Source organism: Bufo bufo, chromosome 1 (assembly GCF_905171765.1).
Source record: "Bufo bufo chromosome 1, aBufBuf1.1, whole genome shotgun sequence".
In the NCBI taxonomy this organism is placed as follows: Eukaryota; Metazoa; Chordata; class Amphibia; order Anura; family Bufonidae; genus Bufo; species Bufo bufo.
In genome coordinates, this window is record NC_053389.1 from 197,195,026 (window position 1) to 197,220,044 (window position 25,019).

The 25,019-nt window shown below is 49.4% G+C and overlaps 1 protein-coding gene across 1 annotated transcript in view; it reads right to left on the reverse strand.

Annotated features, from left to right (window-relative positions):
* The window catches only part of LOC120999497, a gene marked incomplete at both ends in the record, with an annotated part of 53,392 nt that extends 39,184 nt beyond the window's left edge, over positions 1-14,208 (reverse strand). The window contains 2 exon segments of the mRNA XM_040430453.1: positions 11,887-12,507; positions 12,943-14,208. Coding sequence (XP_040286387.1) covers positions 11,887-12,507; positions 12,943-14,208 — 1,887 coding nt within the window.
* Positions 14,209-25,019: the final 10,811 nt, after the last annotated feature.

The window sequence follows — 25,019 nt, forward strand, 5'->3', positions numbered from 1 at the left end:
AGGATGGTGGCTTTGAGTTTGTGTGCTGCTTGTACTCATCATGTGTTGACCCCATAGGCGTTTGTGATGTGAGATCATGTGCCTTCGCAAAGCAGTTGTACCTAGGTGGGTGTTGGACTTCCCACGACTCAGTTTCTTTTGGCACAGGTTGCAAATGGCATTGCTGTTATTAGAGGCAGACACACAAAAAAAATGCCACACTGCTGAGCTTTGCAATGACGGCATTCTGGTGGTGGCAACAGCATGCGTTGATTGGCGTGCTGTGTGGCTGACCCTGGGTGCCGATACATGCTGTCTGACTGTGCCACTAGCTCCTTGCGACGACCTCCCCCTGCTTCCAACTCGTCTCCTCCTCCTCCTCTCTGTCTCCCCATCTGAACTTTCCCCCTGTTCTTCTTCTCTTTGAGCGGGCACCCACGTGACATCCACGGACACATCGTCATCATCAACCGCTTCACTTGTATCTGACAACTCAGCAAAGGAAGCAGCAGGGTACAACATCATCATCATCACACTGTACGTCCATGTGTGTAATGCTGCTTGACTGAGACATATCCCTGTTATCTACATCCTCTAGCAATAATGGTTGCGCATCAAGCTGAGCTGGAGGAGGATGGTGCGTCAAGGTTCCGAGTGGAAGCTGTAGAAGATTGGGTGTCCTGTGTTAGCCAGTCAACTATGTCCTCAGAACTTTTCGAGTTCAGGGTACGTGGCCTCTGAACACTGGGCATTATTCTAGGGCCAAAGTAAATCACAGCACCACGACCATGACGACCCCTGCGGGGTGGCCTGCCTCTGCCTGTTATTTTTTATTAGATTAGTGGTACTATGCGTGCAAGGTACTGTTCCACCCGATATGAGTGGTGGGCAGTGGGCACAGTACAGTCTGTGGGCCTGACACACACTGGCAGGCAACTGCAATTATATTACAGAGATAAAATAGTTTTACTGTTTTATCTGCAAGCTACTGTGCTACCAGATATGAGTGGTGGGCACTGGCAGTGGGCACAGTACACTCTGTGGGCCTGACACACACTGGCAGGCAACTGCAATTATATTACAGAGAAAAATAAATAAAAAAGCTGACTGATTTACTAGCCCTAAAAAGGGCTTTTTGGGGTGCTGTCAGGACGCTGTCCTTACAGCAGATCAGATGAGTCTTTGAGGACTGGAGTGGACACAGAACACTGGCCTAGCTAACGATTTCCCTATTAATTCAGCAGCAGCTGCACTGTCCCTGCTCTAACTAACACTGCAGCTTCAGAATGAATCTAAGATGGATGCTGTCCTTGCTTTTTGATAGGAGGTGGAGGGTCTGGGAGGGAGGGTATGCTGCTGATTGGCTGGAATGTGTCTGCTGACTGTGAGGTACAGGGTCAAAGTTTGCTCAATGATGACGTATAGGGGGCGGACCGAACATCGCATATGTTCCCCCGCCACGGCGAACAAGCGATGTTCGCCGGCGAATAGTTCAGGACATCTCTAGTGTCGATGGACATCATGTGGGGGCCCACAAGAGAGAAAGAGGAGAAGAGTTCAGAGGGAGAGACAGAGCAGCAGATAGGGAGGAGAAGCAGGCAGAACTTACATTGCACAGGAGGCAAAAAGCAGACTGCAAATGTATCAGGAGCGAGCCATCTACCATGCATGGTCACATCTGGCGCTCCCAGGACGCCGGCACATGGCTCCGCAGTGTGAGCTTTTTTTTAACGTGTCTGCTGCTGACAATAGTGTTGCCATCTGCAGCTTTGGCTGTCAATGCATAAAAGAAGGCACCTGGCCTCCCATCACCAAGCCCAGTGGGAGCAACGCCGTCAGAACCCACAAAGCCACACTCCCTGTGCTCCACGTCCTGCCTCTTCTTCTTCTCCTCCTCTCTCTTCCCAATTGTCCTCCACTCCACCTTTCACCGTGCCGTCCTCGCGTTTACCTGGTAAAAAGCAGGCTTCCGTGGCCCAAATGTTCGAGCGTAAAAGGTTGATGACACCGGATAACCCTCTTGCCCAACGGCTGACCGCTGGCTTGTCAGAACTGCTAGCTCACCAACTACTGCCATATAAACTGGTGGACACGGAAGTCTTTAGAAAACTTGTGGCCATTGGAACACCGCAATGGAAGGTCCCGTAAGGAAATATTTCTCCCAGAAGGGCATCCTAGAGCTATATGGCCACGTTCAGTGGCAAGTGAATGTATCTCTGGCACACAGTGTCGGTGCCAAATTACATCTGACCACAGACACGTCGTCTAGCAAACACGGGAAGAGAAGGTACATAACTTTTACTGCCCACTGGGTAAACCTTCTAACGGCCGTCAAGCATGCAACCCATGGCACCTGTGTAGATTTGGTGTTACCACCACGGATTGCATGCAGGCCTGCCTCTTCTTCTCCTCCTCCTACTCCATCCTCCCTCTCCTCCTCGGCTGACTCCTCCTTTTCCGCTGCTACCGTCTCTTCCGCTGCGCCCCCCCCCCCCCAAGATACGCAGAACCTATTTAACGTGCCAGATGAGATGTTGCCATGCTGTGCTGCGTCTGTTGTCCCTGGAAGCCAAGAGCTACAACGGTCCTGCACTGCTTTCAGCTTTGCGGTCACAGGCAGATCAGTTTCTAACCCCACGCAATTTGACAATTGGTGATGTGGTGTGCAACAACGTTGCCAATCTGCTGAGCGCGCTGAAACAGGGCAAAATGACACATGTGCTTTGCATGGCGCACGTCCTGAACTTAGTCGTGCAGCGATTCGTTGCCAAATACTCCGGGGTCTTGCGGCAGGCCAGGAAAATCTCTGGCTCGCCTTGATGACATTCAGCGGCGACACAACCTGCCCGTCAGACGTCTGATTTGTGACTGCCCGACGCAATGGAACTCCACCTTGTATATGCCTGATAGGCTGCTCCAGCAGCAACGTGCAGTTAATGACTACTGTAGTGTACGGGGACTGTAATGCCCGTCACTACAGAAGGGTCACTTGTGTGCTGTCGTTCCCCCTTATTTATGGGGAAGTTGGTATAAGTCATCTTTATAAACTGTAATGCTATGTATTTCCCTGTTACTGTGAAACTTGGATGTACAGGCCTGCTAGGGGTGTCATTCCAGCTCTTAGTCACTAGAGGGAGCTAGGGAGCCCTAGTTTATATAAGGCCCAGTCAGGGAAGGAAAAGTGAGTCTAGTCTAAAGTCAGTCTACAGCAGTTGGAGTTTAGACTATGTCAGAGTCAAGTCCAGGCCGGAAGACTGCAGACCAGGAGAGGGTATTGCAGTCCCTGTAACCGGGTTCCAGATTCAAAGAGAAGGTTCCCCTCCTGAGTTCATCTATGCAGAAGCAGGAACACCTGAGTTCAGAAGTTTCTAGAGTCTGAGGAAGCTGAGAGAGAGACAGAGGCAAAGCTCAGAAAAGCAAGAGGTACTCAAGACAACAGAGGAGGTACTTGATAAAGATAAAACCAAGGATATACGCCAGAGCTAGGGTATTGGGCCTTGGAGAAGAGTTTATATGTTCCAGGATTAGTCAGGAATAGAGTGCAAGCTGCCTGTACTACAAGTCCTGTGTTTAACACTCTGAAGTCACCTTGCTATACATATATTGCCTGCATCAACTGTACCGAAAATCAACTGTCTGCAAAGGAACTGCGTTTCCGTTATTGTCCCTATATGATGACTACTAAAGTTTGAGTTCTGCTTTAACATCACGTGGTTCCTCAATTATTCCTGCTATCAGCAAACGGCGTGCCACCGTTTAATTGGCACTGGCGTCACGAACATTTCCTATCATCCCCTGCCCTTGCAGAGAGTCAGCCGTCTCAGGTTAGTGTCATGATTGCACTACAACACCCAGGAACACTATTAACCCTAACTTGAGTACGCTGCACCTCTCTTTTGGCGTCACGAACAGGATACGCACGCTTGCTAGTGCAAGAAGCGTGAACTTTGTGCCTTATACAGTTGCCCTGTGACCAAAGTGACAAATTGCCTGTTTTATTAAAGTGGACTTTGTGGACTGAAAAACATACCCAAAGTGTGCCTAAAACCTCCAAAAAGCGCTGTGCAGTGTTGCGCTATCAAGAGGAAGAAAATCGCCACACCGGAGTGTGGTTTTATGGACTTTTTACCATCCTGCTTGCTGTCAGTGAATAGACAGCGTTTCTACCAAAGATGGCCGCTGAGGCTACTGAAATAGCTGCTGCGTCATCTTCATCCCGAAAAAGCGGGAAAAATTGGCGCCTTTCTGAGGAAATAGCGGGAAGGAGTTCAAGGTCAGGCGCCACTGCTTATCTGGACATTTGCATGTCGGCCAGCATGGACTCCGCCTTCCCCATACTGGAATACCTGGGGGGCGGCCTCCCAGTGCAATGGGAGGAGCTGGCTGATCTTATTGGCGCCACCCTATCGCTCTCCAGAGAAGGATCGAGCATGTTGGAGAGTGAGCACCGCTTTGCTGCAACGTCCACGCCTGAAATACCAAGGATGACTGATATTGGTGTAGAGCCAGAGGAGGCTCCGCCGGCCTACTCTCCGGGACCGGAGAGACCCGCCTGCCCGCCACGGGAGAAAGAACCGGAGCCCTGCTATGGCTCCTGGAGAGACTTCTTTCAGCCCTCTTTCAAGTGGTCTTCACTAATGGCAGAGATCCGGGAGGCCGCTATAAAGTGGAATACAAAGACTAAAATCTATTATCAGGAATTAACCAAGACTATCCATGAACGACACACCGACACCCAGCCCCGCCTGGAAAGGAGAAAGGGGTTGGTGGTGTCCTTTGACAAAACCCGTGGCTACGGGTTCATCCAAGATTATCTGACTGGCAGAGACTTGTATGTTAACAGAAGATCTGTCAAGAGAGACTACCTCCCTTCCTATCAGCACAGCCTCCGCGAGGGAGAGGAAGTGGAGTTCACCTCTGCCGAGAGCCTGAGAGGCCCTTATGCAACTGCCGTGACCCGTCCCAAGCGAGAACCTGAGGACTGGGAGGCAGAAGAAGACTACTCTGGCTGCGAGCGGGAACCTGAACGCTCTCCAGAGCCGGCCCATCACGCCTTCCAGGAGCGGAGCTCCTTCATTGGGCCTAATGTCTTCTGGCAGCCAACCGTGTTGGAAAAATGGGTGAGCCCTTATCCTTCCCCCGAGCTGCCTCGATGGGAGAAGACAATCCAGGACTTAGAAAATTTAAAAGGACTCAGAGTTACCCTGGAAAATATCCGTAAAGGTCGGAGACCCGATGCGTCACCAGAACCTGCAGAGGCCGAGTCCGAGCCATCGTTGACTGTACCTGCGCCGGTGGCGCCAGCAGAGGACAGCAATTCCGACACGGAGAGCATCGGTCACCAGATTGTCCGGCTGGAAGAGAAGTTGCGGGAGCTGCGCAAGATCGCGACCGCCAGGATCCGGACGCCGCCAAAGAAGGACGAGGTAAGGGTGCCTGTCACCACCCGTAGACCACCTTCTGTCACCCCCGCTCCGTTGCGGCCCCAAAGAGGACCCGCTAGTGCTGTGAACTGCTGTACTGAGCCCACCGGACCGCTTGCGGCGGCGGTACCCAATGCAGCACAACCCACAATCATTATGCCGGGACCGGTACGGTCCACAAGAGTGTTTGCCCCTAGGCCTATGGGGCCAATACCTATTAGGGGTCCCTTCACTTTGCAGCTGCCCCCTAACACTGTAATGTGGGCACATCCTCCTGTAGAGGACTACTACAGGCCGTATTTGCCAGCAGAGCCAGGTGATTATGACATGCCACTGTGAATCAGCCTGCTAGGCCTTTGATTTATTTTGTTAGAAATGATGATGTTGTTAACCCTTCCAGGACAGGAGTCCTATGTTTCCTGGTCGTTTGTTGCTGCTGCCAGTTTATCCACGGCTCAGTGGTAGGTGTTAACCACTGAAGTATTAAAGTCGACGAAGCCAAGTTTGTTTCCAGGACCTCCTGCCTGCTTTTGCTATCCCACGCCAAGTTGTGCCTGTTCCTTTGTTGCACCTTTTACCCTTAACCCCCTTTTCAGGTTGACCAGGGGTATTACAGCACTTGTTTTGCAGCGTACTCAAGTTGTGTGTAGTAGGTGTTTCTGGGTGATGTAGTGCAATATACACTAACCTGGTACAGCTGACTCTCTGCAAGGGCAGGTATAGGTAGAAATAGTTCGTGACGCCAGTGCCAAGTAAACGGTGGCACGCCGTTTGCGGATGCAGGAATAAATTGAGGAAACGTAGTATTAACCCCTTAAGGACCGGGCTCATTTTCACCTTAAGGACCAGGCCATTTTTTGGAAATCTGACCAGTGTCACTTTAAGTGCTAATAACTTTAAAACGCTTTGACTTATTCAGGCCATTCTGAGATTGTTTTTTCGTCACATATTGTACTTCATGACACTGGTAAAATGAAGTCAAAAAAATTATTTTTTTTGCACAAAAAAAATACCTAATTTACCAAAAATTTGGAAAAATTAGCAAATTTCAAAGTTTCAGTTTCTCTACTTCTGTAATACATAGTAATACCCCAAAAAATTGTGATGACTTTACATTCCCAATATGTCTACTTCATGCTTGAATTGTTTTGGGAATGATATTTAATTTTTTGGGGATGTTATAAGGCTTAGAAGTTTAGAAGCAAATCTTGAAATTTTTCCGAAATTTACAAAAACTCAATTTTTAGGGACCAGTTCAGGTTTGAAGTCACTTTGCGAGGCTTACATAATAGAAACCACCCAAAAATGACCCCATCTAAGAAACTACACCCCTCAAGGTATTCAAAACTGATTTTGCATACATTGTTAACCCTTTAGGTGTTGCACAAGAGTTATTGGCAAATGGGGAGGAAATTTGAGAATTTGATTTTTTTGTCTAATTTTTCATTTTAACCCATTTTTTCCACTAACAAAGCAAGGGTTAACAGCCAAACAAGACTGTATCTTTATTGCCCTGACTCTGCTGTTTACAGAAATACCCAATATGTGGCCGTAAACTACTGTACGGCCACACAGCGGGGCGTAGAGTGAAAGGTGCGCCGTATGGTTTTTGGAAGGCTGATTTTTATGGACTGGTTTATTTACACCATGTCCTATTTGAAGCCCCCTGATGCACCCCTAGAGGAGAAACTCCCTAAAAGTGACCCCATCTAAGAAACTACACCCCTCAAGGTATTCAAAACTGATTTTACATACGTCGTTAACCCTTTAGGTGTTGCACAAGAGTTATTGGCAAATGGAGATGAAATTTGAGAATTTCATTTTTTTGCCTAATTTTCAATTTTAACCCATTTTTTTCACTAACAAAGCAAGGGTTAACAGCCAAACAAAACTGTATCTTTATTGCCCTGACTCTGCTGTTTACAGAAACACCCCATATGTGGCTGTAAACTACTGTACGGCCACACAGCGGGGCGTAGAGTGAAAGGTGCGCCGACTGTTTTTTTGACACCATGTCCCATTTGAAGCCCCCCTGATGCACCCCTAGAGTAGAAACTCCATAAAAGTGACCCCATCTAAGAAACTACACCCCTCAAGGTATTCAAAACTGATTTTACAAACTTTGTTAACCCTTTAGGTGTTGCACAAGATTCAATGGAAAATAGAGACACAATTTCAAAAATTTCACATTTTTGGCAGATTTTCCATTTTAATATTTTTTTTCCAGTTACAAAGCAAGGGTTAACAGCCAAACAAAACTCATTATTTATGGCCCTGATTCTGTAGTTTACAGAAACACCCCATATGTGGTCGTAAACCGCTGTACGGGCAGACGGCAGGGCGCAGAAGGAAAGGAATGCCATACGGTTTTTGGAAGGCAGGTTTTGCTGGACTGTTTTTTTGACACCATGTCCCATTTGAAGCCCCCCTAATGCACCCCTAGAGTAGAAACTCCAGAAAAGTGAACCCATTTTAGAAACTACGGGATAGGGTGGCAGTATTGTTGGTACTAGTTTAGGGTACATATGATTTTTGGTTGCTCTATATTACACTTTTTGTGCGGCAAGGTAACAAGAATTAGCTTTTTTGGCACCGTTTTTTTTTTTGTTATTTACAACATTCATCTGACAGGTTAGATCATGTGGTAATTTCATAGAGCAGGTTGTCACGGATGCAGCGATACCTAATATGTATTACATTTTTTTAATTTATGTAAGTTTTACCCAATGATTTCATTTTTAAAACAAAAACAAGTTTTAGTGTCTCCATAGTCTAAGAGTCATAGTTTTTTCAGTTTTTGGGCGATTATCTTAAGTAGGGTCTCATTTTTTGCGGGAGGAGATGACGGTTTGATTGGCACTATTTTGGGGTGCATATGACTTTTTGATCGCTTGCTATTACACTTTTTGTGATGTAAGATGACAAAAATTTGCTTTTTTTACACAGTTTTTTTTTTTTTTTTTTTACGGTGGTCACCTGAGGGGTTAGGTCATGTGATATTTTTATAGAGTCGGTCGATACGGACGCGGCAATACCTAATATGTATACTTTTTTTTTATTTATGTAAGTTTTACACAATGATTTCATTTTTGAAACAAAAAAAATTATGTTTTAGTGTCTCCATAGTCTAAGAGCCATAGTTTTTTCAATTTTTGGGTGATTATCTTAAGTAGGGTCTCATTTTTCGCGTGATGAGATGACGATTTGATTGTTACAATTTTGGCGTACATGCGACTTTTTTGATCACTTTTATTACCTTTTTTTGGGAAGTAAGGTGAGCAAAATTTCAATTTCATCATAGTTTTTTATTTTTATGGCGTTCACCGTTCGGGTAAAGTAACATGACCGTTTTATAGATCAGGTCGTTACGGACGCGGCGATACCAAACATGTGTAGGGAATGTTATTTTTTTAATTTTTAATCAGTGATAAATGTGTTTTTTGATTTTTACTTTTTTTTCACTTTTTTTCACTTTTTTTTTTACCCAGACCCACTTGGTTCTTGAAGATCCAGTGGGTCTGATGTCTGTATAATACAGTATAGTACAATATATATTGTTCTGTACTGTATTTTACTTACACTGAACAGATCTATGCTTTCAGCACAGATCTGTTCAGCACCATGGACAGCAGGACGCCTGAGAGGCGTCCTGTTGCCATGGGAACCTTCCCCGTCTGCTCAGAACTGCGCAGACGGGGAAGGGTAAGGATGGGATCTGGCGGGGGGCTGTCTGGGAGCTCTCTCCCTCTCCATCGGGGGGCTGCAAAGGCACAGCAGCCCCCCGATCGGAGAGGGAGGGAGCTCCCTCTTTCTGTTAACTTTTTCCATACAGCGGTCCGTACGGACCGCTGTATGGAAAGGGTTAAACGGCTGACATCGCATCACCGATGTCAGCCGTTTATACCAGGGTGCCAGCAATGTGCTGGCACCCTGGTATACCCACTAGACACCAACGATTATTCAATTGGAGGCGGGCGGGGGATCGCGATCCCGCCTGCCGCACCGCCCGCCTCCCGCACCGCCCCCACCGCCCGCAACACCCCCCCCTGCACCTCCCACTGGGCTAAAATCATTCAGAGGTGCAGGGGGGGTGATAAAAATATATTTTCGGCACACTAAAGTTTCTGATCGCTGCGGTCAGGGACCGCAGCGATCAGAAACTGCAGAAAGCGCAACAAACCGCAGGTCTGAATTGACCTGCGGTTTGTTGCGATCGCGGACATGGGGGGGTCGCGGGACCCCCCCGCGCATTTAGCCGAGGTGCCTGCTCAATGATTTGAGCAGGCACCTTGTTCCGATCACAGCTGGCCGGGCGGCAGTGATCGGAACAACACATGACGTACCGGTACGTCATGTGTCCTTAAGGACTCGGGAAACATGCCGTACCGATACGTCATGTGTCCTTAAGGGGTTAAAACAGAACTCCAACTTTAGTAGTTTTGCAAGCAGAGACAATATTGGAAATGCAGTTCCTAAGCATACAGTCGATTTTGCAATTCGGTCGATGTAGGCAATTCAGTTATAGCAGGGTAATTACAGAGTGTTGAACACAGGACTTGCAGCACAGGAGCTTGCACTCTAATTCTGTCTGATCCTGGAATATAGCATATCTTCACCAAGGCCCATTAACCTAGTTCTGGCTTTATATCCTTGGCTATAGCTTTAATAAGTACCTCCTCTGTCTTTCTGAGTACCTCTTGCTTTCCTGATCTTTGCTTCTCTGTCTCTCTCAACTTCTGGACACTTCCTCAGACTCTAGAAACTTCTGAGCTGTGGTCTAGACTGACTTTTGCTTCCCTGTCTGGGCCTTATATAAACTAGGGCTCTCTAGCTCCCTCTAGCGACTAGAAGCTGGAATGACACCCCTGCAGGCCTGTACATGCAAGTTTCACAGTAACAGGGAAATACATAACATTACATTACATGACATTTTATAAAACTGACATATACCAACTTCTCCATAATTAAGGAGGGACGACAGCACACCAAGTGACACTTTGGTAGTGACGGGTATTACAGTTCCCGTACACTACATACCCCACTGCTTTAAGCTGAGTACGACCTCGTACTCCATCATGGGTCGCCCAACTGGAATCTCTACCTGAAATAGAAAATAGAGACATGCAGGCATACATACATGTAATTCATCTGCATTTACATTTACATCAGGTCCAATTGGCAAAAGTGAAGGGTAGTGACAAGGGGCGTCGTTCTCTTCTCTCAGGATAATGAATGGAACGGGGGCGCTGACCTGGCACAGCGTAACATTATAACCAGGATAGTCCATGACAATGAATAAGTCCATAATAGAACAGCAAAATGGATAAAACAGTATAAAAGTTCTTGGAGGCTCAAAGAACAAACATGAGTCCGTACCCAGGTCATTTTCATATTAAATCACAGAGGCTCTCATGCGGTGGAGTCCATCTCTGGGCACAATACTTTTAAAAGAGTAAGAATCTCAGAGGCTCAGGTACTTTTGAGTCTGTCTCCGGGCACGGTTCCTTAGTATGAAGTTGCACAATAAAAGGACAGCAAAATAACGGAACTACCCAGGAGTTTCCCGTGGGTGTATCACAGGCAAGGGCTCACGTGGAGGAGTCCATTCTTGCGCACAAATGTCAAGTAAGGTATTGCCCGTGGCAACTGTTTGGGAGGAGACACCACCAGAATAATCAAAGTCTCCTAAACGGACTGGCGGGCGTCCCCTGGTCATCCGGGTAGACCTTCTCAAAACAGGGGTCTCCTCTTCCCTTAGCAACGAGGTAGAAGAGAGAGGAGCAACAGGAGGGTCTCCATCCGTGAGACCTCGGTCAGGAACAACTGGAACAACAGGAACAACTGGAACAACAGGAACAACTGGAACAACAATATCCACCAGAGGGGGAACTGGATCCGGAGCATCTTGAACCGGCTCTTCTGGAGGTGAAGACGCAATAGGTGCCGGAGCAGGCACCAGCAAGTTCAACCAAGGTGTCAGAAGCCAATGCATGGGATCAGCGTCATACCTTAGGTCACTGACAGCCTGCATAGGATCATCGGGCTGTATTGCTGACTCTGACACAGGATATTTAGATCCGGAACTCTCGGCACTAGGTTCTGGTGTCAGGCAGAGCTTCAACCGGTTTCGGTGTACAATTTGAGATCCCTTGTCTTCCCGGGTGATCTCATAAGTGTGAGTTCCAACATTTGGGATTGCAGTGACAACATAGGGACTTCGCTCCCACTTACTGTCCAATTTGCTGGTACGACGGTTATTCTTTAACCATACCACGGCCCCTATGGTCAAGGGTTCTGCATGGGCTGCCTGATCATAGTCTCTCTGCTGTCGGTCTCTAGCAAGGTCCATACGTTCCTGAACAATGGCTTTGGCTGCATCTAATCGCCTTTGGTGCTCAGCAACCCAGTCGGTGTTAGGTAATGGGTTAATGCAATCAGGCACATGTATGTCCAATGAATGATCAGCAGGCAATGTCCCTTGGCGCCCAAACATCAAGTAAAAAGGGGTATACCCGGTGGAACAATGTATGGTATGATTGTATGTGAACATGAGCTGTGGCAACAGACTGGGCCAATCTCCTCTGTTTTCAGGAGGCACGGCCCTCAGCATCTCTATCAAGGTCTGATTCATTTTTTCACATAATCCGTTACCTTGAGGATGGTAGGCCGTCGTCCGGATCTTCTTACAGTTGTGTAAGCGGCACAGTTCATGGAACAGATGGGACTCAAAAGCAGGTCCTTGATCGGTGAGGATCTTTTCTGGACATCCATAGGGTAGGAGGAAGTGCTTCCAGAACATTTCGGCTGTAGTCTTGGCTGTCTGGTCTCTCACAGGCACTGGTACAACAAACTTTGTGAAATGGTCAATAATAGTCATGGCATAAGCATACCCTGAGCGACTAGGCTCCAGTTTTACATGGTCGATGGCGACAAGTTCAAGAGGACGGGTACTTACAATGGGTCTTAGTGGTGCCCTCTGATCATGGTGCTCACTTCGTTTCAAGGCACAGGCTACACACTCTCGACACCACTTTTCCATGTCTTCTCTCATGCCCACCCAGTAAAACCGCTGGCGGATAGTAGCCTCAGTCTTTTGGACCCCAAAGTGACCGGATTGATTGTGGTACATCTCCAACACCATACCTGCATCTCGTCGGGGTATGAGAATCTGGTGTACTCTTTCGTTGGACACTGGGTCTAGGCTTCTCCGTAGCAATAGGCCCTTTTGTATGAAGAGTTGATGGCGCTGTCTCCACAGTTTGATGAGCTCAGGATCTGCACTCTTACGCCGGATCCTCTCAGGGGCTCTGCCACTAGTAATGAAGTCCAACAACTCACCCAGCACTCTACTTTCAGACTGTAGTTTCACCCACCTTTCTTCTTTAGGTTCAGGCCTACTGGAGGGTGAAGGAACTGCAGCTCTGTTATTGGTAGCTCGAGCCTGATCCTGTTGAGCAAACTTGTTATAGAAAGCCGGCATCTCTACATCTTCCCAAGCATCTCGTACATCATCAGGAGCTGTCTCTGTGGGAAGCCTGGATAAAGCATCAGCATTATCATTAGTACGTCCAGCACGATACTTTACAGAGAAATTATAGTTGGCAAGGCGAGAGGCCCATCTCTGCTCCAAGGCCCCCAATTTAGCTGTATTTAGATGCGCCAGAGGGTTATTGTCAGTGAATGCAATGAACGGGGTGGCGGCTAGATAATCCTTGAATTTTTCTGTCACCGCCCACACTAATGCCAGGAACTCTAGTTTGAAGGAACTATAATTCTGGTCATTTTTCTCAGCTCCTTTCAGGGAGCGGCTTGCATATGCTATCACTCTCTCTTTTCCCTCTTGGATCTGGGCTAACACAGCTCCCAGGCCTCGCTTGCTAGCATCAGTATAGAGATGGAAGGGCTTGCTATAATCTGGATAACCTAACACTGGAGGCTCGGTCAGTTTCTTTTTTAGCAATTGGAACGCTATCTCTCTTTTCTCATTCCACTCAATGGGCACAGGAGTTCTAGGACTCTTTTTGGGTTGCCCCCTCAAGAGTTCCTGGATAGGATCAGCTATTTGAGCAAAATGGGGGATAAAACGTCTATAGTAGCCGGCAAAACCAAGAAAACTCCTCACCTCTTTGACGGTAGTAGGAACCGGCCAATTACGGACAGCTGCTAATTTATCAGGGTCAGGTTGCACTCCCTCTCCGCTTACTACATGCCCCAGGTATCTTACTGCAGGTTTGAGCAGGTGACACTTGGATGGCTTTACCTTCAAGCCATATTTGATAAGGATTTCAAATACTTCTGCCAAATGTTTCAGATGGTCTTCATATGTTTTTGAATACACAATGACGTCATCTAGATACAGCAGCACTGTTTCGAAGTTTTTGTGACCCAAACACCGTTCCATTAGTCTCTGGAAAGTTCCTGGGGCATTACATAGCCCGAACGGCATACAATTGAATTCGAACAGGCCCATGGGAGTAGTGAAGGCAGTCTTTTCTCTATCTGCAGGGGCCATGGGTACTTGCCAGTAGCCACTGGTCAAGTCCAATGTGGAGAAATAGGCAGAGGAGCCCAGAGCAGTTAGTGACTCCTCAATGTGTGGCAGTGGGTATGCATCTTTGTGGGTTATTTGATTAATTTTCCTATAATCCACACAGAAACGGATACCACCGTCCTTCTTCTTTACAAGGACCAGGGGTGCAGCCCACGGACTACGGCTGTCCCGGATTACATTAGAGTCCTTCATCTCTTGGATCATTTCCTTTACAGTCTGATATGAAGTAGGCGGTAAAGGTCTGTACCTCTCCTTGATAGGAGGATGAGAGCCAGTAGGTATAGTGTGTTGTATGGCACTCACCTCTCCATAATCAGTGGCATGCTTACTGAAGGCCTGGTGGTGCTCCTTGACAAGCTGTATAATCCCTTCTTGTTGTTGTTGGGGGGTAGTCTCGTCCCCGACATGGAGCTCCTCCCACCAGGGCACTTGTGGCTGGGTCACCGGCGAGCATCCGCTGTCTGCAGCTGGCGGCTTTTCTGTCACTGGAAGACGAATGATGTCTTGGAAGGACACCTGGGACAGCTGGGCAACAGGGCAATGCTTAGTAAGCGCAACAGGATGATTACTCAGGTTAATCAGACGGACAGGTACTTTACCAGGGGAGACGTTCACCAGGCACTTGGCAGCTCTCACATAAGGATAATCCTCCATCTGGATTGGTTCCACCAGGGCTGGATAATCTCGGCCTTCGACTCCCAGGACAGCACGACACCACAAAAGAGTTTGAGAATTAGGAGGCAAAGTCACAGGCTTAATATCACGGATCCTGGCAGTACAAATTTCTCCTTTCCCATTAGCAAACCTCTGCTGGGCACTTAACACAGTAATAGTTTTTTGAATCACCCTTCTGGATGCAGAGGAAGCTGTGGGCAAAGTCTGATGTAATACAGCAAGTATTTCTGAATAACAGTTCTTGAAGACATTGGTGCCTAGAATGACAGGATGTCCTCCTCTGTCACCGGCCTGTACTACGATCACTCCCTGTTGAGGCAGGGTTACTTCTCCCATCTGCAGGGTGGGTTCCCAGTATCCATGAACCTTTACAGGTTTGCCATTGCTGGCGATAATTTCCACCCAGGATTCAGGCGGTTGGGTCAACTGGTTGGTGTCCCAGAACTTTTCAAATGCAGGCAGCTGAATAGTAGTGACCTGAGACCCAGTATCTAATAGGGCTTCAAAGGGGACCCCGTTGATCTCTATATTGATTTTAGGATGGGATCCTACATAACGTGGCATCCAATTTGGATCCTCTGGACCTAGTGTTCTACCTCCCGAGGGGTGGTCCTCAGCCTCAGGGGTTGCCCGTTTAACTGCCAGCACGTGGATTCTGTGTGTCCCAGCTTTTTGCAGTATGTACACACGGGCTTCTTGCGACCTCTATTACGCCTCCCAGGATCCCTGGGGTGAGTCTCTTGGTAAGGAGGTGGGAACGGCCTAGGAGGTGACAGGAATTCTTCTTCTAGCATTATGGGTTTTTCCCATTCCTCTATTTTTCTGCACACTTTCTCTAGACTTTTAGTGAGGTGATTTACTTGTTCTGTCAGCATGGCAATAGTATCAGTAGCTGACACTTGAACAGCTTGGCCGGCCTCAGCTCGGTTAGTGACAAGCGGTTTTGGCTTGCAGGCTGATGACTCAGATAGGGCGCTCAACTCAGGAGATACTGTGGACCCCAGAATTTTTATAGCCAGTTCTTTAAAGTCCAGAAAGGCACTGTTAGGGTGCTGGGCGGACAGCATCTTTAACTGGGTCCTTATTTGTTCACTAGACACCCCGTTGATAAATTGTTCCCTCAGGGTCTGGTCCCGGTTTTCAGCCTCTTTGGGATCTATCTGGATTACAGCCCCTAAAGCCTCCTGAAGTGATAGGGCATAGTCACGGAGGGACTCACCGGGCTTCTGTCTCTTGCCAAAGAAGTGCATCTTTATCTCTGAGGCAGTCCTAGTTTCAAAAGTGGCTCTGAGGCGGGTGAAGATCTGTTCTAGAGTACTCCGCTCAGTAGCAGGCCATGATAACACTTCCCTGCGGGCAGCCCCCTCCAGTTGCGCCAGCATGATTTCCATTTGCTGGTCGGCATTTATAGGGTATAATCGGAATAGTGCCAGCAACTTTTCTTCAAAGTCCCGTAGGGTATGGGTCTCTCCCCTGTAGCGGGGGAACCATGGGGCCCCGAAATAGTAGGGCATGGTAAAGGGCATCATGCTAGGGGCTGTAGGGTGATCAGGAGCCGCAAGCTCTCCTGGGGCCGGCTGCTCAGGCACTCCTGGCTCTGACATGGTAGTCTATTGAGAGGTGGCCGCTGGCGACTAAAGAGGCCGGTACACTACCCTTCCCTCCGGTTACAAGTGCTTACCGGTATCGCCGGGCTTGCGCAGGTCCAGTCTCGCGAGGTTCCGGACGTCCTGAGCACCCGATGACGCAGGAGAAGCAGGGCCGCGGCGGTGCGATGATCAAGAGGGGCGGGACTCTCTGTGTCTTTGCAGGGATCCGCCCACGAAAGTCCTCAGCGGCGCGGGAAACTTTACTCCAGGCAGCCGGTGGCCATCTTTAGCAAAACGCTGTCCATTCACTGACAGCAAGCAGGATTGCAAAAAGTCCACAAAACCACATTCCAATGCGGCGGTTTTCTTCCTCTGTGCAGCGCAACACTGCACAGCGCTTTTTGGAGGTTTTTGGTACACTTTGGGTATGATTTTCAGTCCACAAAGTCCACTTGCAATAAACAGGCAAATTGTCACTTTGGTCACAGGGCAACTGTATAAGGCACAAAGTTCACGCTTCTTGCACTAGAAAGCGTGCGTATCCTGTTCGTGACGCCAAAAGAGAGGTGCAGCGTACTCAAGTTGTGTGTAGTAGGTGTTTCTGGGTGATGTAGTGCAATATACACTAACCTGGTACAGCTGACTCTCTGCAAGGGCAGTGTCATGGTCTTACCTTCTTGCTGTTCTCCTTCGTTTGACATGTGCTGGCGGCCATCTTGGTTTCTGGGTTTCTTGTAGCCTTCCACCCTGCGGCTCCTCCTTCCCACTGGGAGGAGCTGGATGCCTAGCTCATATATATAGGAGGTCTGTGGCTTCAGTTCCTTGCTTGGTCCTCTTGTGTTCACATGCTTCTAAGACTGCTGCTGCTTCTGGTTCCTGATCCTGGCTTCGTCTGACTACCCTGCTGGTTCCTGATCCTGGCTTCGTCTGACTACCCTGCTGGTTCCTGATCCTGGCTTCGTCTGACTACCCTTCTGGTTCCTGACCTCTGGCTTCGCAAAGACTCTGCTCGGTTTCACCATCCGTTTGGACTTTTGCTTTACAGCTTTATTTTCAATAAAGCCTTCTTATTTTCTCTTATCTCTTGTTGTACGTCTGGTTCATGGTTCCGTGACATTAGGACCAAGCCATGAATTCTGACGGTACAGGGCCATCCTCGCTACCCACGCTGGTTGCCAGACTTGATCAGCAGGATCACCTGTTGGGTCGGTTCGCTGTGGCGTTGCAAACCCTGCTTGAACGCACGGCTCATTTCGCTCCCGTTGCCGATGGGTCGGTTGTCGCTCCTGGGCTCGCTCCTACTGCCGCTCCGGTTGTTGCGCCAGAGTCTACCCCGACACCTGTTGTTGCGCCTGCGGTGTTTCGGGGTATGACCGGTTCTGCCCCTCTTCCACAGCGCTTTGGGGGAGAGCCAACTCAGTGCCGAGGTTTCCTTAACCAGGTGGGCTTTTATTTCGAGTTGCTGCCACATGCCTTTCCCACTGAGAGATCAAAGGTGGGCTTCTTGATCTCGCTGCTCTCGGACAAGGCCTTGGCCTGGGCCAGCCCTTTATGGGAGAACAACAATCCGGTGGTTGCCGAGTTTTCCGGTTTTGTTGCTTCTCTTCGGAAGGTATTCGATGTGCCGGCTCGTGCTGCCTCTGTTGCGAAGCTCCTTATGTCCATCAGACAGGGTTCACGATCCGTAGCTGAATACGCCATTGAGTTTCGTACCCTGGCAGCAGAGGTGGGCTGGAATAATGAGGCTCTGGTCGCTGCTTTCTCTCATGGTCTCTCGGATGCCTTGAAGGATGAGGTTGCAGCTAAGGACCTACCAGTTGAGCTCGAGTCTCTTATTTCTTTCCTGATTTTGATTGACACCAGACTCAGGGAGAGACCTTCCTTTAAGGAGAACCTGCGGAGGTCTTCTAACAGATTGGTGCCTACGTTTGCTTTCACACCCGTGCCTCCCTCTCCTCCCACGCCTCCTGGGGATGACTTGTCTGGGGGTGAACCCATGCAGCTGGGGTTTGCTCGCCTGTCCGAGGGGGAGAGGGCACTCCGGAGACGCGAGGGCCGATGCATGTACTGTGGTCTCGGTGGGCATTTTCGGTTGGCATGTCCGAACCGTCCGGGAAAACGCTCGTACCTGAGATCCTGTCGGGGGCAGATCTTGGGTGGAGTCTCCTCGTCCCCGGTTTCCCGTGTTGACAAACCACTGATCACTGTTGTCCTCTCCTGGGTCGGGGGCTCGGTGACGACCCAGGCGTTGGTGGACTCTGGTGCTGGTGGTTTGTTCATTGATAGTGTGTTCGCTGCCGCCAATTTCATTCCTCTGCAGGCTCGAGGTTCCCCACTGGCTCTTGAGGCGATAGACGGCAGACCCCTTCTGCCGCCACACGTGACTCATGAGACCCTTCCAGTGGGGATAGCCATTGGTGCCGTTCACAGAGAGTCGGTCTGCCTCCAGGTTATTTCGTCTCCACACTACTCGGTGGTCTTGGGGTACCCCTGGCTCCAGAAGCATAATCCGACTTTCGATTGGAGATCGGTCGAGATCCTCTCGTGGTCACCGCAGTGTGGGGCTAGTTGCATCCATGGGTCTGTCAAGTTGCTGTGTACTTCCTCGGACTCTCTGTTGCCTCCTGAATACGAGGAGTACCGGGATGTATTCGATAAGGTGCGCGCGGTTGCCCTACCTCCGCACCGCCCATACGATTGTGCCATAGAGTTACAATCTGGTGCCATTCCTCCTCGTGGCAAAGTCTATCCACTGTCGGTAGCGGAGAATGAGGCCATGGAGGAGTACGTGAGGGAGGCGCTTTCACGCGGACACATTCGCAAATCTTCGTCCCCGGCAGGGGCTGGATTTTTCTTTGTGAAAAAGAAGGGCGGTGAGTTGAGGCCTTGCATCGATTACAGGGGTCTCAATCGCATCACGATCAAGAACGCTTACCCGATACCCTTGATTTCCGAGCTGTTCGATCGCCTTAAAGGGGCCACGGTCTTTACCAAACTCGACCTGAGGGCGGCATATAACCTGGTAAGGATCAAGGCGGGGGATGAGTGGAAGACCGCGTTTAACACCAGGACCGGTCATTATGAATCCTTGGTTATGCCCTTTGGGTTGTGCAATGCGCCCGCAGTCTTTCAGGAATTCATCAACGATGTTTTCCGTGACCTGTTGCAGCAGTGTGTGGTGGTCTATTTGGATGACATCTTGGTATATTCTGAATCCATGGAGGCCCACATTCTGGATGTCAGACGAGTGTTGCAACGGTTACGAGAGAACAAGCTGTTCGGTAAGCTTGAGAAATGCGAATTTCACCGATCCCAGGTAACCTTCTTAGGTTACATCATTTCCGCTGAGGGGTTCTCCATGGATCCTGAGAAAGTTTCGGCTGTCTTACAGTGGCCCCAGCCCAGTGGTCTTCGTTCCCTGCAGCGCTTTTTGGGCTTCGCCAATTATTATCGGAAGTTCATCAGGGACTTTTCCATGCTGGCCAAGCCTCTCACGGATCTGACCAGGAAGGGCAGTAATTCCCAGGTCTGGCCGCTCGAGGCCATCCGAGCTTTTGAGGCCATAAAGTCCGCCTTTGTGTCGGCTCCGATTCTGTCGCATCCCAACCCTGGGTTGCCCTTTGTCCTCGAGGTGGACGCGTCTGAGACGGGAGTAGGCGCCCTTCTGTCTCAGCGTAGAACACCAGAGGGTCCTCTGCTTCCTTGTGGGTTTTACTCCCGGAAACTGTCTTCCGCGGAGTGCAACTATCAGATTGGTGACAGGGAGTTATTGGCCATCGTGCAGGCCCTTAAAGAATGGAGGCACTTGCTCGAGGGTTCGGTGGTTCCGGTTCTCATCCTGACGGACCACAAGAATCTGACCTACCTTTCTGAGGCCAAGAGATTGACACCACGTCAGGCCAGATGGGCTCTGTTCTTGTCACGTTTTAATTACGTGGTCTCCTACCTACCCGGTTCCAAGAACATCAGGGCGGATGCTTTATCACGGCAGTACTCCGAGCTGTCCAGGGAGGAGTCGATTCCGACTTCGGTCATACCTCCGAATCAGATCCTGGCCGCCATTCGCACCAGCCTGACCTCTCCCCTGGGTGAGCAGATTTTGGCGGCTCAATCTGGTGCTCCCTCTGGGAGACCCAACGGCAGATGTTTTGTGCCTGAGGAGTTGCGCACTCGGTTGTTGCGAACCTACCATAACTCCAAGACCGCGGGGCATCCTGGAAAGAATCAGCTGTCCTGGGCTGTTTCACGTCTGTTCTGGTGGCCTTCCCTACGTTCCGACATCGCCGCATATGTAGCGGCATGCTCCGTTTGTGCCCAGAGTAAGTCCCCTCGGCACCTTCCGTTGGGCCTTCTGCAACCCATAGCCACCGGGGAGCGCCCATGGTCACACCTGGGGATGGATTTCATTGTGGACCTCCCTGCATCCCGAGGCCATACGGTCATTCTCATGATTGTGGATCGGTTTTCCAAAATGTGCCACTGTGTTCCTCTCAAGAAGTTACCCTCTGCACAAGAGTTGGCCACGATTTTTGCCAGGGAGGTCTTCCGGTTGCACGGTTTGCCCAAGGAGATTGTGTCGGATCGGGGGAGTCAGTTTGTGTCCAGGTTCTGGCGCGCCTTTTGCTCCCAGTTGGGGATTCATCTCTCCTTCTCCTCGGCCTACCACCCTCAGTCCAATGGGGCCGCAGAACGATCCAATCAGGCCTTGGAGCAATTCCTTCGTTGCTATGTCTCCGATCACCAAGACAATTGGGTTGACCTCCTGCCTTGGGCTGAGTTTGCCAGGAACACGGCGGTGAACTCTTCCTCTGGGACGTCTCCCTTCATGGCCAATTATGGGTTCCAACCTGCCGTGTTACCGGAGGTATTCTCTCCCCAGGATATTCCGGCTGTGGAGGATCACCTTTCCGTCCTACGTGCTTCTTGGGTACAGATCCAGAAGTCCCTTGAGGTCTCTGCGCAGCGCCAGAGACTCCAGGCTGATCGCAGACGAGCGCCTGCTCCTTCCTACGGAGACCGTGTATGGTTGTCCACCCGCAACCTCAACCTTCGAGTGCCCACTCCCAAGCTGGCGCCTCGCTTTGTTGGTCCCTTCCGAGTGCTTCGCAGGGTAAACCCGGTAGCCTATGCCCTTGCGCTTCCTCCTGGCATGCGGATCTCCAACGTGTTTCATGTCTCCCTGTTGAAGCAACTGGTGTGTAATCGTTTCACTTCCTCGGTTCCTCGGCCTCGTCCGGTCCAAGTGGGCAATCGTGAGGAATATGAGGTGAGCAATATCCTGGACTCACGCCTGGTCCGCGGTCGGTTGCAGTTTTTGGTCCATTGGCGTGGTTATGGTCCAGAGGAGCGTTCCTGGGTTCCCTCCGCAGATGTCCATGCTCCTGCCTTGCTCCGAGCCTTCCACGCACGCTTCCCTCAGAAACCGTTCTGTGCTCCGCGGAGGAGGGGCCCTTGAGGGGGAGGTACTGTCATGGTCTTACCTTCTTGCTGTTCTCCTTCGTTTGACATGTGCTTGCGGCCATCTTGGTTTCTGGGTTTCTTGTAGCCTTCCACCCTGCGGCTCCTCCTTCCCACTGGGAGGAGCTGGATGCCTAGCTCATATATATAGGAGGTCTGTGGCTTCAGTTCCTTGCTTGGTCCTCTTGTGTTCACATGCTTCTAAGACTGCTGCTGCTTCTGGTTCCTGATCCTGGCTTCGTCTGACTACCCTGCTGGTTCCTGATCCTGGCTTCGTCTGACTACCCTGCTGGTTCCTGATCCTGGCTTCGTCTGACTACCCTTCTGGTTCCTGACCTCTGGCTTCGCAAAGACTCTGCTCGGTTTCACCATCCGTTTGGACTTTTGCTTTACAGCTTTATTTTCAATAAAGCCTTCTTATTTTCTCTTATCTCTTGTTGTACGTCTGGTTCATGGTTCCGTGACAGGCAGGTATAGGTAGAAATAGTTCGTGACGCCAGTGCCAAGTAAACGGTGGCACGCCGTTTGCGGATGCAGGAATAAATTGAGGAAACGTAGTATTAAAACAGAACTCCAACTTTAGTAGTTTTGCAAGCAGAGACAATATTGGAAATGCAGTTCCTAAGCATACAGTCGATTTTGCAATTCGGTCGATGCAGGCAATTCAGTTATAGCAGGGTAATTACAGAGTGTTGAACACAGGACTTGCAGCACAGGAGCTTGCACTCTAATTCTGTCTGATCCTGGAATATAGCATATCTTCACCAAGGCCCATTAACCTAGTTCTGGCTTTATATCCTTGGCTATAGCTTTAATAAGTACCTCCTCTGTCTTTCTGAGTACCTCTTGCTTTCCTGATCTTTGCTTCTCTGTCTCTCTCAACTTCTGGACACTTCCTCAGACTCTAGAAACTTCTGAGCTGTGGTCTAGACTGACTTTTGCTTCCCTGTCTGGGCCTTATATAAACTAGGGCTCTCTAGCTCCCTCTAGCGACTAGAAGCTGGAATGACACCCCTGCAGGCCTGTACATGCAAGTTTCACAGTAACAGGGAAATACATAACATTACATTACATGACATTTTATAAAACTGACATATACCAACTTCTCCATAATTAAGGAGGGACGACAGCACACCAAGTGACACTTTGGTAGTGACGGGTATTACAGTTCCCGTACACTACAGTTTTATATTGTGCAACTTCATACTAAGGAACCGTGCCCGGAGACAGACTCAAAAGAACCTGAGCCTCTGAGATTCTTACTCTTTTTAAAGGAAATGTGCCCAGAGATGGACTCCACCGCACGAGAGCCTCTGTGATTTAATAGGAAAATAACCTGGGTACGGACTCATGTTTGTTCTTTGAGCCTCCAAGAACTTTTATACTGTTTTATCTATTTTGCTGTTCTATTATGGACTTATTCATTGTCATGGACTATCCTGGTTATTAATGTCACGCTGTGCCAGGTCAGCGCCCCAGTTCCATTCACTATCCTGAGAAGAAGAGAACGACGCCCCTTGTCACCACACTTCGCTTTTGCCAATTGGACCTGATATGAATGTAAATGCAGATGAATTACATATATGTATGCCTGCATGTCTCTTTTTCTGTTTCAGGTAGAGATTCCAGTTGGGCGAGCCCTGATGGAGTACGAGGTCGTACTCAGCTTAAAGCAGTGGGGTATGTAGTGTACGGGGACTGTAATGCCCGTCACTACAGAAGGGTCACTTGTGTGCTGTCGTTCCCCCTTATTTATGGGGAAGTTGGTATAAGTCATCTTTATAAACTGTAATGCTATGTATTTCCCTGTTACTGTGAAACTTGCATGTACAGGCCTGCTAGGGGTGTCATTCCAGCTCTTAGTCACTAGAGGGAGCTAGGGAGCCCTAGTTTATATAAGGCCCAGTCAGGGAAGGAAAAGTGAGTCTAGTCTAAAGTCAGTCTACAGCAGTTGGAGTTTAGACTATGTCAGAGTCAAGTCCAGGCCGGAAGCCTGCAGACCAGGAGAGGGTATTGCAGTCCCTGTAACCGGATTCCAGATTCAAAGAGAAGGTTCCCCTCCTGAGTTCATCTATGCAGAAGCAGGAACACCTGAATTCAGAAGTTTCTAGAGTCTGAGGAAGCTGAGAGAGAGACAGAGGCAAAGCTCAGAAAAGCAAGAGGTACTCAAGACAACAGAGGAGGTACTTGATAAAGATAAAACCAAGGATATACGCCAGAGCTAGGGTATTGGGCCTTGGAGAAGAGTTTATATGTTCCAGGATCAGTCAGGAATAGAGTGCAAGCTGCCTGTACTACAAGTCCTGTGTTTAACACTCTGAAGTCACCTTGCTATACATATATTGCCTGCATCAACTGTACCGAAAATCAACTGTCTGCAAAGGAACTGCGTTTCCGTTATTGTCCCTATATGATGACTACTAAAGTTTGAGTTCTGCTTTAACATCACGTGGTTCCTCAATTATTCCTGCTATCAGCAAACGGCGTGCCACCGTTTAATTGGCACTGGCGTCACGAACATTTCCTATCATCCCCTGCCCTTGCAGAGAGTCAGCGGTCTCAGGTTAGTGTCATGATTGCACTATAACACCCAGGAACACTAGTAACCCTAACTTGAGTACGCTGCACTACCTGTACGAACTCTGCAGCAGGACAGGTTCTGGGGAGCAGGGCCTGCCTTTGGGGTGTGCGAGCTGTGCAGCCGCACAGGGTGCCATGGAAACAGGGGCGCCCGGCGGCCGACACAGATCGCAGTCGGTCTCTTACAGCAGGCCGGCCCGAGATTGTGTGAGGCGAGCCTGGCGAGCTGAGCCGCTGCAGCTGCCAGGTCAGGATCCAGAGCGTGGAGGAGGAGTTTAGGGGCTGCACCTTTACAGAGAGCCGCGGAAGGATCCGCTCAATGTGTGAGGGCGGCGGCCGGTGCTCTGCAGACAGGGAGGGAGCAGAAGACTTCAAATAGTGAGTACCTGTTCTTATTGGGTTTTTTTTGTTTGTTTTTTACCAAATATCTCTCATTAAATGGGCAGGGTCTAATTAAGGGGGGCAGGGGACTGGATAAGGGTGAAAGACACTAGGTATGATTAAGGGGGCAGGGTACTGGATAAGGGTCACACTGGGTATGATTAAGGGGCAGGGGACTGGCTTTGGTTGACACTGGGTATGATTAAGGGGGGCAGGGGACTGGGTAAAGGTGACAGGGTATGATTAAGGGGTGCAGGAAACTGGCTATGGGTGACACTGGTTATGATTAAGGCCCTTAATCATACCCAGTGTCACCCATAGCCAGTCTCCTGTCCCCCTTAATCATACCCTGTCACCTTTGCCCAGTCCACTGCCCCCCTTAAT